General features: G+C 66.7%; 2 protein-coding genes across 5 annotated transcripts; both read left to right on the top strand.

The window, feature by feature from the left end:
* Nucleotides 1-552: 552 nt before the first annotated feature.
* On the top strand, nt 553-6,149 carry LOC118251874 (zinc finger protein 300-like). Of its 2 annotated transcripts, none has more exons than XM_035554525.2 (6): nt 553-679; nt 1,850-1,976; nt 3,174-3,287; nt 3,586-3,705; nt 3,795-3,929; nt 4,396-6,149. In XM_035554525.2, exons 1-6 carry the CDS (start codon nt 578-580, stop codon nt 5,298-5,300), a joined length of 1,503 nt encoding a protein of 500 aa, XP_035410418.1. In that variant the 5' UTR covers nt 553-577; the 3' UTR covers nt 5,301-6,149. The 2 variants fall into 2 exon arrangements, with proteins under 2 accessions (XP_035410418.1, XP_035410417.1); XM_035554524.2 differs by having other exon boundaries at nt 4,393-6,149.
* A 608-nt stretch (nt 6,150-6,757) lies between these two features.
* On the top strand, nt 6,758-12,357 carry LOC118251762 (zinc finger protein 282-like). Of its 3 annotated transcripts, XM_035554319.2 has the most exons (5): nt 6,766-6,800; nt 7,082-7,486; nt 9,222-9,348; nt 10,077-10,190; nt 10,856-12,357. In XM_035554319.2, exons 1-5 carry the CDS (start codon nt 6,777-6,779, stop codon nt 11,272-11,274), a joined length of 1,089 nt encoding a protein of 362 aa, XP_035410212.2. In that variant the 5' UTR covers nt 6,766-6,776; the 3' UTR covers nt 11,275-12,357. The 3 variants fall into 3 exon arrangements, with proteins under 3 accessions (XP_050564476.1, XP_035410212.2, XP_050564477.1); XM_050708519.1 differs by lacking the exon at nt 10,077-10,190 and having other exon boundaries at nt 6,758-6,800; nt 10,856-12,350; XM_050708520.1 differs by lacking the exon at nt 10,077-10,190 and having other exon boundaries at nt 6,769-6,800; nt 10,859-12,349.
* Nucleotides 12,358-13,195: the final 838 nt, after the last annotated feature.

Genomic DNA, 13,195 nt, shown 5'->3' with positions numbered 1-13,195 from the left:
CGTCGGGGGACACCGGGACCGGGCTTAGCCCCCCTCACCGTGACACCGGGACCGGGACCGGGACCGGGCCCTACCTGCACCGTTCCCGGAGCCTCCGCCGCACCTGGCCCCCCGCCGCCCCCCCGGGGATGTCGCCGTTCGCCACAGCGTCCCCTGCCGGCCGGCGGCCTCACGGAGAGGCAGCGGGGTGACTGACAGCTGTCAATCACCGGGAGAAATAAAAGGGGGGGGCAGCTGGGGGGCCAGCGGGAGGGCTGAGGGACCAGGAGCCCCCCGAACGGGGGGCTCCTGGTCCCTCAGCCCTCCCGCTGGCCCCCGCGGAGGTGGGATAATATCCCCCCAAATTTGCCGTTTTTCCCCCCAAAAAACCCCGTGAGACCCCCCCCCCCCCCCCCGGGGCCGCCCCCACCCCTCAAATCCCCTCCCGGGGCCGGTGCTCGGCGCCGCCCGTCCGGCGGGGGCCGCTGTGGGAGTGCGCCCGGCGGGGGCCGGGGCCGGGGCCGGGCCGGGGGAGGTGGCGGGGGCCGCCCCCCGGGGCCGTCCCGTCCCGTCCCGTTCCGTCCCGTTCCCGGGGGTCATGGCGGAGCTGCACGCCCGCATCGAGGCCCTGGAGCGGCGGCTGGAGCGGGCCGAGGCGGCGCTGAGGGATGGGGGAGCCTGGGGGCTGCGGCTGCCCTCGGTATGGCCCGGCGTGGGGGGGGGGGTGTCTCTGCGGGGTCGGGGGGGAGGCTGGGGGGGGTGGTTATGGGGTCTTTGTGGGGGTGGGGGGCAGGCTGGAGGCTGCTCTGGGGGTCTTTGTTGGGATGGGGGAGAGCTACGGGGATGCATATGGGGTCTTTGTGCGGATGGGAGTGAGGCTGGGGGCTGGTTATGGGGTCTTTGTGGGGATGGGGGTGAGCCAGGGGCTGGTTATGGGGTCTTTGTGGGGATGGGAGGGAGGCTGGGGGCTGGTTATGGGGTCTTTGTGGGGATGGGGGAGAGCCGCGGGAATGATTCGGGGTCTTTGTGGGGGTGGGGGGGAGGCTGGGGTCTGCTTTTGGGCTCTTTGTGGGGATGGGGGTGAGCCAGAGAGCTGCTTTTGGGGTCTTTGTGCGGATGGGGGGGAGCCAAGGGCTGGTTATGGGGTCTTTGTGGGAATGGGGGGGGAGCCTGGGGCCAGTTATGGGGTCTTTGTGGGAATGGGGGGGAGCCATGGGCTGGTTATGGGGTCTTTGTGGGGATGGGGGGCAGCCTGGGGCTGGTTATGGGGTCTTTGTGGGGATAGGGGTGAGCTGGGGGGTGATTTGGGGTCTTCGTGGAATGGGGGGAAGCCGGGGGGCTGCTTATGGGGTCTTTGTGGGGATGGGGGGAGCCGGGGTTGTGATTTGGGGTCTCTGTGGGGATGGGGGGCAGCCTGGGGGCTGCTTATGGGGTCTTTGTGGGGATGGGGTGAGCATCGGGGCTGCTTATAGGTCTTTGTGGGGATGCGGGTTGCTTTGTGGATGCTTTGTGTGCTGGGGGGGTGTTTGTGGGGCCGGGGGTCAGCCTGGAGGTCGCTTATGAGGCGATTTGGGTAGGGAGAGGGTGTTTGAGGGTCCAGGGATTGGTCTGGGGCTCGTTTGGGGGGCTGGTTGCTGCTTTTGGGTCTGATTCTGGCCTGAGGAGGGTGTTTGTGGAGCCGGGGGTCAGTGTGGGGTTCAGTTGTGGGGCTGCTGGGAGCCCGAGGCGGTGTCTGTGGGACTGGGAATCAGCTTGGGGGCTGCTTATGGGGTCTTCGTCTGGCTGCGGGTCAGCCGGGGGGTCGCTTTGGGGGCTGAGCGGGTGTTTGAGGGGCTGGGGGTTCAATCTTACGGGGCCACTGTGCCCGCAGGTGCCTGTGACCTTCGAGGACGTGTCGGTGCAGTTCAGCACGCAGGAGTGGGCCCTCCTGGATGACGGGCAGAAGGAGCTGTACCGGAGCGTGATGCAGAGCAGCTACGAGATGCTGGTGTCCCTGTGTAGGCGTCCGGTCCCGCCGGTCTGCAGCCGCCGCTGCTGCTGCCCCGGCTGCTCACTCAGGGTTGCTTTCCTTTGCCTTTCGCTGGGATCTCCGGCCCCCCAAAACGATCTGCTCGATCTCTTGTCCCCTCTGGCAGCGAGCAGAAGTTGGGGGACACAGGAAGGGGTAGTAAGTGGCTCGGTGTCTTCTCCTCGTGGAGAGCAGGTACGCTGGCCTCCCTGAGCTGTCACAGCAATTCCCACTCCGTGCCTGCCGACGTCCCCGTAGGGTTTCCCGCCGGCATGGTGGACGTGCTGTCTGTCTGTCCTGCTGTGGTGAGCCTTCCAGAAACCCGCTGCAGAAGCCGCACGGCACTGGGAGCCCGTGGTGGCACGGAGGTGGCCCGAAATGAAGGCGCTGCCTGGCGGCCTGCAGCAAGCCGCCTGCCCCTGTCGGTGTAAATCAGCGCCCCAAAGCAGTCGTCGTTCCCCTCGGGGCATGTGCATGGATGTGACGTGCTTTGCACCCTGCCTGTTGCACGGTGGCACCCCACGCAGCCCGGCCTGACCCTCGTGCCCCTCGTTAATTCTGTCCCGCGCTGAGCAGGGGCTGGATTTCCCCGCAGCGGGTGCCGAGGCCGCCTCTCACCGTCCCGCGGGCTCTGCTCTAAGTGCAGCCTGCGGAGCCTGGGCCAAAACACGATGCGAGGCACAAGCCCGGTCCCACCGTGGGTCACGGATGTGGTGCCCGTCTCCTGGCGGCAGCACGAGCCCGTCCTCCGCCCTCGCCCAGCGGTGAGCGTCGGTGCGGGCACGTGGTGGCTCGGAGCGGGCACGGGCAGGACGTGTCGCTGCTGTGTGGGCTGACAGGCGTTCACCAAGGGATGCATGATTCTTCTGCTGTGCTTCAGGGTGTTTTCCGATTTGTAGGGGGGTTCTGGGAGAACGGAAGGTTGCGGTGGCATCCCCAGGTGGAGCGGGGATGAATTTTGTTGTGGCTGTTACTGGGGGGGTGCCAGATAACCCAGAGGGTGCTTCCATACCCCCTTAGATCTCCCTGCTGGTTCCTGTGCATCCCTAACTCGCCATGTGCAACACTGGTGCTGCTTTGCTTGGAGATGAGCTTTTGCTGGGCAGGGACTGGAGTCTGTGCATGCAAAAGGCTGTGGTGCGCCCAAAGGCGCCTTGCCCCTGATACCTGTTTTGCCCTCGAACAGACTGTGACCTAGCCAAGCCTGAACTCTTATCTCGGATTGAAAAGGAAGAAGAGCCATGTGTGCCAGCGGAGACGGACCTGGAGGGAGCGGTGGTGCCCCCAGAGCCAGCCGCAGGTGGGTGACACGAGGTGGGCTCCTTCCGTGCCAGGATCCTGGCTCCTGTCCGCTTACCAGGACGGCGGTGGTCCCTGCAGGGGACTGAGGCAGCTCCTGTGGTGGCCGTGGCCAGTCTGTGCTGGGAGGTGACACGGGGATCGTGCTGGGGCCCGGAACCCTCCCCTGGTACCGCGGCTGCTGTGATAATGCGCGTGCTGCAGAGCCTCGGGTGCCCTGAGGGGGACCCCCAGCCCCTGTGCTGGCTCCTTTGGACCCCAGCAGCTGCTGGTGACACCAAGTTCCCTTCTGCCCCCAGAGCCCGGCTGTCCTGGCTCCGTGAGCGGTGGAGCTCTGCAGGCGGAGGAGTCCCGTGAGGGGAGCTGCAGGGACCTGGAGGGCAGCAGGAGCCCAGCGGCCGCCCCGGACTGCAGCACACGTGAGTGCCTGGCCAGACCACCGTGCGAGGGACCCCGGGCCCTGCCCGTGTCCCAGCCCGTGTCCTAATCCCCGCTTCTGCCCTTGCAGCACGCGTCCTTCAGGGAGCCGTCGGCACCCCAGCGGAGCTCAGCGGACCGGGCCCCTCTCCGCCCTGCCCTGTCTCCAGGTGCTGCCGTGAAGTGGTGAACCTGAGGCCGCCTCCATCTCCCCCCCCTGCAGCAGGTACTGGGCAGAGGCCCCCCCCTGCCCCCACTCCCGGCCGGGGCTGCGGTCTCAAGGAGCACAGCACGCGGGGGCTTTGCACGGGGCTCTTGGGGGGCTTTCGGGACAGGATTTTACCGGGTGCTGATGGCCAAGAAGGGGCTCTGACAGTAAATCCTGCTGCCAGGTGTGAACCAGCCCACGTGCTTGGTTTGCGCTGAAGGGCGAGTCCCTGACATATCTGTTAGGCTCCCCCATCCTCAGTGGTGTTTGTCGTGCCAGGCCGCCCAGGGGTGTCTCCGGTGGCTGGCTGTACCCGTGCCCTGCCTGTACCCACACCGCGGTCCCGGTGTGAAGGGGGGAGTGGTGCTGCTGTTCGTAGCAGCTCCCGGGTGGGCAGGCACGGGGAAAGCCCCTGCGTCTTTGTGCCCTGTCCTCAGAACCGAGCGGAAGGGTGATGCTCAGCTTCTGTAAACGTTTCCAGCAGGTGCTGATGTGGGGATCCCAACAGAGGTCCCGCAGGAGGAGGTTCCAGCGGAGGAGCTGGCGGTGCCTCAACGGCCGCTGGAAGGGCTGCAGAAGGAGGACCTGAAAGATGAGGGGAACGGTGGCCGGGGTCTGGTGGCAGACGTGCCCAGAGAGCTGGGCAGGGAGCAGATCCCAGGCCTCTGCCAAGCAGCGGTGTGCGCGGATCCCAGCCGCCCGGTCACCTTGCCGGGAAAGCCGGTGGAGAGCGCCTGCATGGGCAGGACCACGACCTGCCAGCGCGGCTCCTCTCGGGAGAAATTCTACAGGTGCGTCGTGTGCGGGAAGAACTTCCTGCTCAAAATCAACCTCATCATCCACCAGAGGAGCCACAGCAACTGGGTGCCGTACGTCTGCATCGACTGCAACCAGGCCTTCATGTCCAAGAAGAAAATCAGGCGCCACCTGCGGATCCGGGCGGCCACGGGGTTCTGCCCCCCCTCCGACGCCAAGGAGTGCGCCAGCCTGCCGCCCTGCCCGGCCGCCCAGCCCCGCGCCCAGAGGAGCGGCGCCGCGGCGCAGTGGGAGAAGCCCAGCCCCAACCGGTACCCGCTGCCGCCTCAGAAAATTATGTATACGTGTAGTGAATGCATGGAGAACTTCTCCAGCCAGAACTTCCTGATGCTGCACCAGAGGATGCACGCCGACCTGCATCACTTCACCCTCTGCGCCTGCTGCAACAGGAGCTTTGTCTGGGCCTCTGAGCTGCTCCGCCACCGCCAGGCCGAGCGGCCGTACTGGTGTGGCGAGTGCCAGAAAGCCTTCAAGCGGCACGACCACCTGTCCGGGCACCAGAAGACCCACTCCAGGAGGGAGAGCCCGTACGAGTGCAGGGACAAACTGCCTCTGTCAGTGGCACCTGTTTAAGTGCGGGTGTGTGAAGTAGGCAATGTAGCCGGAGAGAAGGGTCAGAGTTGGACTTGATGATCCTTGTGGGTCCCTTCCAACTCGGGTTGTTCTATGATTCCGTGAGAGGACGGGGGTCATTTCTCAGGGACAGAGGGCTGCTGTTGTCCCCTCTCTCCCCCTCCTTAGCCACGAGTCCTGGGCAGCCTGGCTGGAGCTCACCCTGCCCTGCCCAGCGTGTCTGCGCCCGCCGGCTCTTTTTGCTGGAGGAGCCTCTGCCATGGGTGAGGACCTGGTGCGGGTGAAGGACTCTTCCTCTGGTTGGAGGTGTGGATAGATGGCTGTCGGAAAGGTGTGCTCCCGACAGCTGAACGTGGCTCTGTCGTGCTGCTATCAGCCTCCAGCTGAGCACCCATGGGACTGCAGCATCCCCGCGGTTGCTGCCAGGCCAGGGTCAGGTCCCGGCACTGACGGGCAGCCAGGGGGGCTGCAAGCACTGATAGAAGCTGCTGTGGGGTCTTTCCTCCCCTTCTGGAAGTCGCCGGGGAGAGTAAGAGGATGTTATGGAGCCAAAGAGCTGGATAGGATGCTAATGGGAAAATAATTTGGGGGAAAAGTGTGAAAGCAGCTGGGAGCAATCCCTGTGCAGGGTGAGCACCAGAGCCGGGGCTGGCAGGGGGTGGGAGCAGGCGTGGGGAGCGGCGAGGTTGGGTTCTGGCGGATGAAATGTGCGGATGGGGCTCCCGCGGTGACAGTGGGGTCGCCGTCGTGACTTTCCCTGTGTGCCTTTATCCTGTGGGCCGTGGCCCACTCACCCACCACGGCGTGGGGCAGCGGCGGGGCTGGAATAAAGAGCAGGAGCTGCTCGTCCCTGTGGTGTGTGCTGGTTGGCGTGCTGGGGGGGCGAAGGAACGGCCGCGGCCGGGCTGTGCTTGGCCTTGGGTCTGGGGGGGGATCAGGGTCTGGGGGTTTGGAGAAGGATCAGGGTCTGGGGGGGTACAGGGAGGGATTAGGGGCTGGGAGGTATGAGGGATCAGGGTCTGAGGGTCTGGGGAGGGATCAGGGACTGGGGGGGCTAGGGGCGTGGAGGGGCTGGGACCAGGGGGGACTTTGAAATATGTGGAGGGGCTCCAGGAATGTGGGGGGAGTTCTGGGCCCAGGGTGGTCTGGGACTGGGGGGTCCCTGGGCTGTGTGTGTGGGGTCTGGTGACTGGGGGGGAACTGGGACTGGGGGGGACTGAGACTGGGGGAGCTGGGTTGGGGGGCCCAGGGCAGGGAGGCTCCAGGACGGGAGCAGCTGGGGATGAGGGGGCTGGAACCGGGGGGCTGTGGGAAGGGGGGGACGGGGGTCCCGGCCCCGGGGGGGTCCCGTTACCGGGGGTCTCTGAGGGGAGCCGGAGCCGGGCCGGGCCCGGGGGCGGTGCGGGGCCGTGCGGCGGGCGGGGGCCGCCAGGCGGCGCCGTGGTGCGGCGGCGGCGGCGGCGGCGCGGGGCGGCCATGGCCCGGTGGGGCCCGGCTCAGGTACGGGGGCACCGGGCGGCGGCGGCGGCTCCCTCCTCCCCCCCTCCCCACACCCCCCCCTCAGGTCCGTTCCTCCGCCGGGCGGCGGGGACCGGCCCCGGCCGCGCCTCGGTGCCCGCCGCAGCCCGGTGCGGTGGGGGCAGGCCCGGGCCGGGCCCCGCCGTTGCGGGGAGAGGGACGGGAGGGTCCCCACGGTGCTGCCCGGCCCCGGACCCCCCCCCCGGACCCCCCCCGTGCCCTGCCCACCGGGCCCCTCACCCCCGTCCTCTCCCCGCCAACAGGAGCCCGAGTGGGGGCCCGAGCCCTGGCAGCCGCTCCCGCCGCAGCCCCCCGTGCCCGTCCCGGTGCCGGTGCCGGTGCCCATCGACGGGGACAAGCAGCCGCCGGTGGCCGAGATCTCGCTGTGGACGGTGGTGGCGGCGGTGCAGGCGGTGGAGCGGAAGGTGGAGTCGCAGGCCCTGCGGCTGCTGAGCCTGGAAGGGCGAGCGGAGACGGCCGAGAAGAAGCTCTCGGAGCTGGAGAAGGCGGTGCTGGACTTCGGGGGGCAGCTGGAGCGCAAGTGGGCCGCGCTGGCCGCCCTCGTGCAGGAGAGCACGCGGCGCCTCGAGCACGTCGAGCGCCAGCTGCGGCACCGCGGCTGCTGGGCACCCCGGCCCGGACTGGGTCCCGGCGGGGACGTGCCCCAGGTAATGGGGACAAGCCCCGGGGAACGGGGACAAGCCCCTGGGGAACGGGGACAAGCCCCGGGGAACGGGGGACGTGCCCCAGGTAACGGGGACAAGCCCCGGGGAACAGGGGACAAGCCCCAGGTAACAGGGACAAGCCCCCGGGGAACAAGGGACGTGCCCCAGGTAACAGGGACAAGCCCCGGGGAACGGGGGACGTGCCCCAGGTAACAGGGACAAGCCCCGGGGAACGGGGACAAGCCCCCGGGGAACAGGGGACAAGCCCCAGGTAACAGGGACAAGCCCCCGGGGAACGAGGGACGTGCCCCAGGTAACAGGGACAAGCCCCAGGGAACAGGGGACAAGCCCCAGGTAACAGGGACAAGCCCCCGGGGAACAAGGGACGTGCCCCAGGTAACAGGGACAAGCCCCGGGGAACGGGGGACGTGCCCCAGGTAACAGGGACAAGCCCCGGGGAACGGGGACAAGCCCCCGGGGAACAGGGGACAAGCCCCAGGTAACAGGGACAAGCCCCCGGGGAACGAGGGACGTGCCCCAGGTAACAGGGACAAGCCCCAGGGAACAGGGGACAAGCCCCAGGTAACAGGGACAAGCCCCCGGGGAACAAGGGACGTGCCCCAGGTAACAGGGACAAGCCCCGGGGAACGGGGGACGTGCCCCAGGTAACAGGGACAAGCCCCGGGGAACGGGGACAAGCCCCCGGGGAACAGGGGACAAGCCCCAGGTAACAGGGACAAGCCCCCGGGGAACGAGGGACGTGCCCCAGGTAACAGGGACAAGCCCCAGGGAACAGGGGACAAGCCCCAGGTAACAGGGACAAGCCCCCGGGGAACAAGGGACGTGCCCCAGGTAACGGGAACAAGCCCCCGGGGAACGGAGACAAGCCCCAGGTAACGGGGACAAGCCCCCGGGGAACAGGGGACAAGCCCCAGGTAACAGGGACAAGCCCCCGGGGAACGAGGGACGTGCCCCAGGTAATGGGGACAAGCCCCAGGTAACGGGGACAAGCCCTGGGGAACAGGGACAAGCCCCAGGGAACGAGGGACGTGCCCCAGGTAACGGGGACAAGCCCCCGGGGAACGGGGACAAGCCCCTGGGGAACGGGAACAAGCCCTGGGGAACGGGGGACGTGCCCCAGGTAACGGGGACAAGCCCCTGGGGAATGGGGACAAGCCCCATGGAACGGGGATGTGCCCAAGGCAACGGCGCGGGTGCGGAGCTCTCGTGGGCATCGGGGCAGGATGGCAGGGATGGGGCTCCTCTGGTGCTCAGCCCCGAGCCCTTCCTGCTCCTCCCCATCCGCGGTGAAAAGGGGGAGCACAGCACAGGTGCACCCCGGTGTTTTCAGCCCTGTCGGGCCCCACGGGTTGCCTGCCAGGTGGACGGCTCCTTCCCATGTGTTTTGCTCCGGTGCGACGGGGACTGCCGCAGGCTGCCGGTGTGGATCCAGGGAAGGAGATCGTAGAATCATAGAATATCCCGAGTTGGAAGGGACCCATAAGGATCATCGAGTCCAACTCCTGGGATGCAAACCTCCTGGCTGTTAGGGGAGAGGCGGCTGAGCAGGGGAAGCATCATTCTGCTGCTTTGCAATTGTTCCCTGAGCTCAGGCTGGGACACAGCACCTTCCGCGGGAGCTCTGCACCCGCACTGTGCCAGCCCACAGCACACGGGGGCGCCTTGTGGGGGCAGACAAGGCAGGGAGGTGCTAAGCGGGTGCCTCCTGCCGTTTCAGGTCCCCACGGCGGGTGAGGATGACGCCGCCTGTTTGCCAGAGCAGGAGTGGGGCGGCTTGGACAGCCGTCAGCAGGAGCTGTACAGGATGGCGGTGAAGGGGAGCTACGAGGCTGTGGTCTCTCTTGGTAAGGATCAGTCCCTGTGCACGTGTCATGTGCTTTATCTGTCGTCTTCTAGGCGGAATCTTGCTTCAAGCTGTGTGTTGACTTCTGTTGTCTGGATGTTTGGAGAACAGGTAGCGAGCGGTGGTGCCCTGACACCGTTAGGGTTTGGCTGTGGGTGGCGATTGTGCTGCACGCTCAGCCTCTGGCAGTTCTCAGCACCCAGGAGATGTCACGCCTTGCTGACACAGAGCCCCACGGTGCCATCCGTGAGGGCTCTCAGCACTGCCAGGATGTGGCCCCCAGACAGCCCCGCGGGCAGGAGCCGTGCAGGAGGAGCGGGCACCGCGCCTGCAGGGCAGGGAGCAGAGCCCCCCCGGGCAGCACGTGGCGCTGCTCCTGCCGTGTCCTGCGTCCTGCTCTCCAGTACAGGTGTGCCCCAGGACATGGCTGTACATGCAGTACGCTGGAGGAATTTGTTGCGGGCAGCCCTAAGTTGTAGCACGAATTGTTTTTGGCTGAAAATAATGAGTTATTATAAAGGACGAGTGCCCGATGCGTACTTCTTGCTGAGGTAGCTAAAATCGGTTGTCCAGTTTGGCTGACACCAGCTTGCTCTGACTGTCCTGGGAAAACCAAACCACTGTTCTGGCAGCCCAGGACGCCCCGGCTGTGCAGGAGCAGCCTTTTGCCCAGGGGCTGTGGTGCCAGCGCCCAGCATCAGCCGTTCGCACAGCCGCTTCCTCCCCTAGGGCCCGGGGACGCCAGCTCCAAACCCTCTCTGCTGTTGCCGGCCGAGGACGGGGAGGATTTGGGGACCAGGACCCATGGGCTGCTGGAGAAGGGAGCGGTGTCAGGGCACGTCGGTGAGTTACGGCAGCCACGTAGCAGCGATGGCGTTAACACCACCACAGCGAGGGCCTGGGGATGGTGAAGGGTTGCACACAGCTTGGCTGGGCGAGGGAATGGAAATTAAGGGCTGAGGAGGAAAAGCAGTGCCACAGGGGGAAAGAAATCCGAAAGGAGCCACGCCAAATGTCTAAGCCCAGAACAGCCCGCATACCAGGAGAGTGGAAAAAGCCTGGGCAGGGCTTAGTGTGAGCGTGGCGCTGCGCCTGCTTGCCTGCAGACAAGCTCGGTCCTGCTCCTGGAAGGTAGCTTTGGTCCTTTTCCCCAGATTTACCCAACTAAACTCTGCCATTCCTGACCAAGTTCCTTCCAGGACAGAGGACTGCGCAGCCACGACTTTGCCCTCGTGTTTTCCACTCTTCTGGCTTCTTTATGAATATTGCATTGTCAGTCCATTGAATGTCCCCCAAGGTGACCAGATAACTCCCAGCAGATGCCAGCATCCTTCCACCTCTTGTTCTTCTCCCCCTTTGCTCACAGTAAAACCCTCCTGCTCCCTCTCTAGTTTGCTGGTTCGTCTCACCAACGTGCTGCAGGGGAAGCTCAGCTCCTGCTCCTGCGCTGGGGCTAGAGGCACGGGAGAGCTTTCCTTGGCTGGGAGTGAATAATTGCTGTCTCTCAGCAGGTGAGAAGATCGTGATCAAGACAGAAGAGCAGCAGCCGCAGGAGGAAGGATCAGAAAGCCTGGCCCTGCCGCAGGCACCCTCGATGAGGCTGGAAGAGGAGGTTCCCCTGAGCCAGGAGCTGCCAGTGCCCTGGGAGAGCCACACCAGCTTGGACGAACAGAAGGGAGCTGGAGAGGGCTTAGGGGAGCTCTGCAAGCATGGGGCCGCCCAGCCTGAATTCAAGCCCGTGGTTGTCCCAGTGGAAGCTCGCCCTGCCCCGGCCTTGCCTTTCCCAGCAGAACACGGGCACGGCGCGGGGGACCGACCAGCCGTTCACCCTGCCCCAGGGGATGCCGCTGGGAGAGGACACTGCCGCGGAGGCTGCCTCGGCACAGCCCGGCGCCGAGGAGCACGGCCCGTGTGCCGCTGGGGATGAGCCCCACGCGCTGCCCCTGGGCTGGAAGAGCGTGCGGCTGAAGCGCAACCTCCTGGCGCGGCAGCAGAGCCACGCGCGGAAGAACAACGGCTCCTTCATCTGCACGGCCTGCGGGAAGAGCCTGGCCCACCACGCCGCGCTGCTGCGGCACCAGCGCCTGCACACGGGCGAGCGCCCCTTCCAGTGCCCTGCCTGCGGCAAGAGCTTCAACGAGAAGTCCAACCTCAACAAGCACTACCGCATCCACACCGGGGAGCGGCCCTACTGCTGCCCTGCCTGCGGCAAGGGCTTCATCCAGAAGCACCACCTCCAGAAGCACCAGCGCATCCACGGGGTGCAGCTGCGGGCGGGCTGGGCGGGCCGGCCCGCGCGGGCCAGCGCGGCCGGGGAGCGGCTGTACCGCTGCATCGAGTGCGCCGAGAGCTTCCCCCTGCAAGCGTCGCTGGAGGAGCACCAGCGCCGGCACACCCAGCAGCGACCCTTCCAGTGCAACGGCTGCAGCAAGAGCTTCCGCCACCGGCAGTCTCTGAACCACCACCAGAAGGTCCACGCCACGGCCAGCCCTCCTGCTGCCGGCTTGCCCAACCACAGCCAGGAGCCGGGGACCGTCCCCTGCAAGCCGTCCACCCAGGACAATCCGTAACGCGAGGGCTGCGGACGGGAAGGGGCAGTGTTTCTGCAGGCAGAGAGGTGCAGTGGCCCGTGAGGGCGGCACGCGGCGGGCAGCTGGCGTCGCAGCACCGCGGGGCTCTCCGCACCCCCCCTGCGTCCCCGAGGACGAGGACGGGGCTGGCAGACGCACGCTGTGGGGGCGAGACCGGCCCGAGACCAAGCGGAGGAGGTCCAGCAGCAGGGGCTGCGCCGCTGCCCCGTGGAAGGGGGCTCGGCCGAAGAGTGGCTGCTGCGTGTTTGGCACCGTGGGACGGGGAGCGGAGCACTTGAACTCAGGGTTACTTAAATCCTACCAGCTTCGAGGTCGGTTGGGGGAGTTTGGTGGCCCGGGGAGAGGCTGTTGTTGCTGGGACAGCCAGGGTCACCGCACGACTTGGGAGAGATGTGGATAAAAGACTGGGCTGACGCGGTCTCCTGCTGAGCTTTGTGTGTCGGTGAGCGAGGCTGGTAGCATGCCGCCTCCCACAGCCCCTGCCAAGGGAGCTGTGGGTGTGAGGCCACGTAAATCGTAGCTGGATCCTCGGTGGTGGCTTTGCCAGGACGCCTCCCGCAGCCCTGCGCCACCTCCTGCTCCCTGCGTGCCTCCCGCGAGCTGAGGGATGAGCACGCGTCCTCCTGCCGGCAGCAGGGCAGCCCCCGGGCGCCTTCCCCCCAGCAGCAGCGGCTCTGGGTGTAGCAACACCCGCGGGACTTGGTGTGCCCGCCCTGCGGTCCCCGTGCCGCAGGGAGAACCGCGGTGCTGTCCCCAGGTCGGTCTGTCTGCCGCAGGGTGTCTGTCCTTCGTGCAGCTTGCCGTGTGTCCTGCGGTCAGCCACCCCGTGTCCCTACTGTCACCCTGCACCCATCGTCCCTGCACGGGTGCTGCTGCCCTGCGCGGGTCTCGCCCAGCCTGTCCTGCTCCCAGCCCGGCAGCGCCCCGGGAGAATGCAGGAACTGCCCCAGGGAAATGCGGAGCTCCCATTCACAGCCCCATTCAGCCAGGAATTGTGGCTCTGGGTGGGCATCAGCACAACAAAGCCTTGTCTGCCCTCCTGCTCTGCCCCTGGGCCTGCCCAGGGTTCATCGCCCACTGGCAGCCTCTCCTCCTCTTCCCCTGGCCCAGGTTTTGTGATTTCGGGCCGTTCAAAGCAATGCAGCCTGGGGGAGCGCTTATGCCCTGGTGCATTTGGGCAGCTGGTGCCTCTGGCGGTGTCTGCCACACGTTCCTCTCCCAGCACGAGCCGGCAATGTGCGCCTGCAGCCCAGAAAC

Source organism: Cygnus atratus, chromosome 2 (genome assembly GCF_013377495.2).
Source record: "Cygnus atratus isolate AKBS03 ecotype Queensland, Australia chromosome 2, CAtr_DNAZoo_HiC_assembly, whole genome shotgun sequence".
Taxonomy (NCBI): Eukaryota; Metazoa; Chordata; class Aves; order Anseriformes; family Anatidae; genus Cygnus; species Cygnus atratus.
The sequence above is the reverse complement of the archived record's forward strand: the minus strand, read 5'-3'. Positions and strand labels throughout refer to the sequence as shown.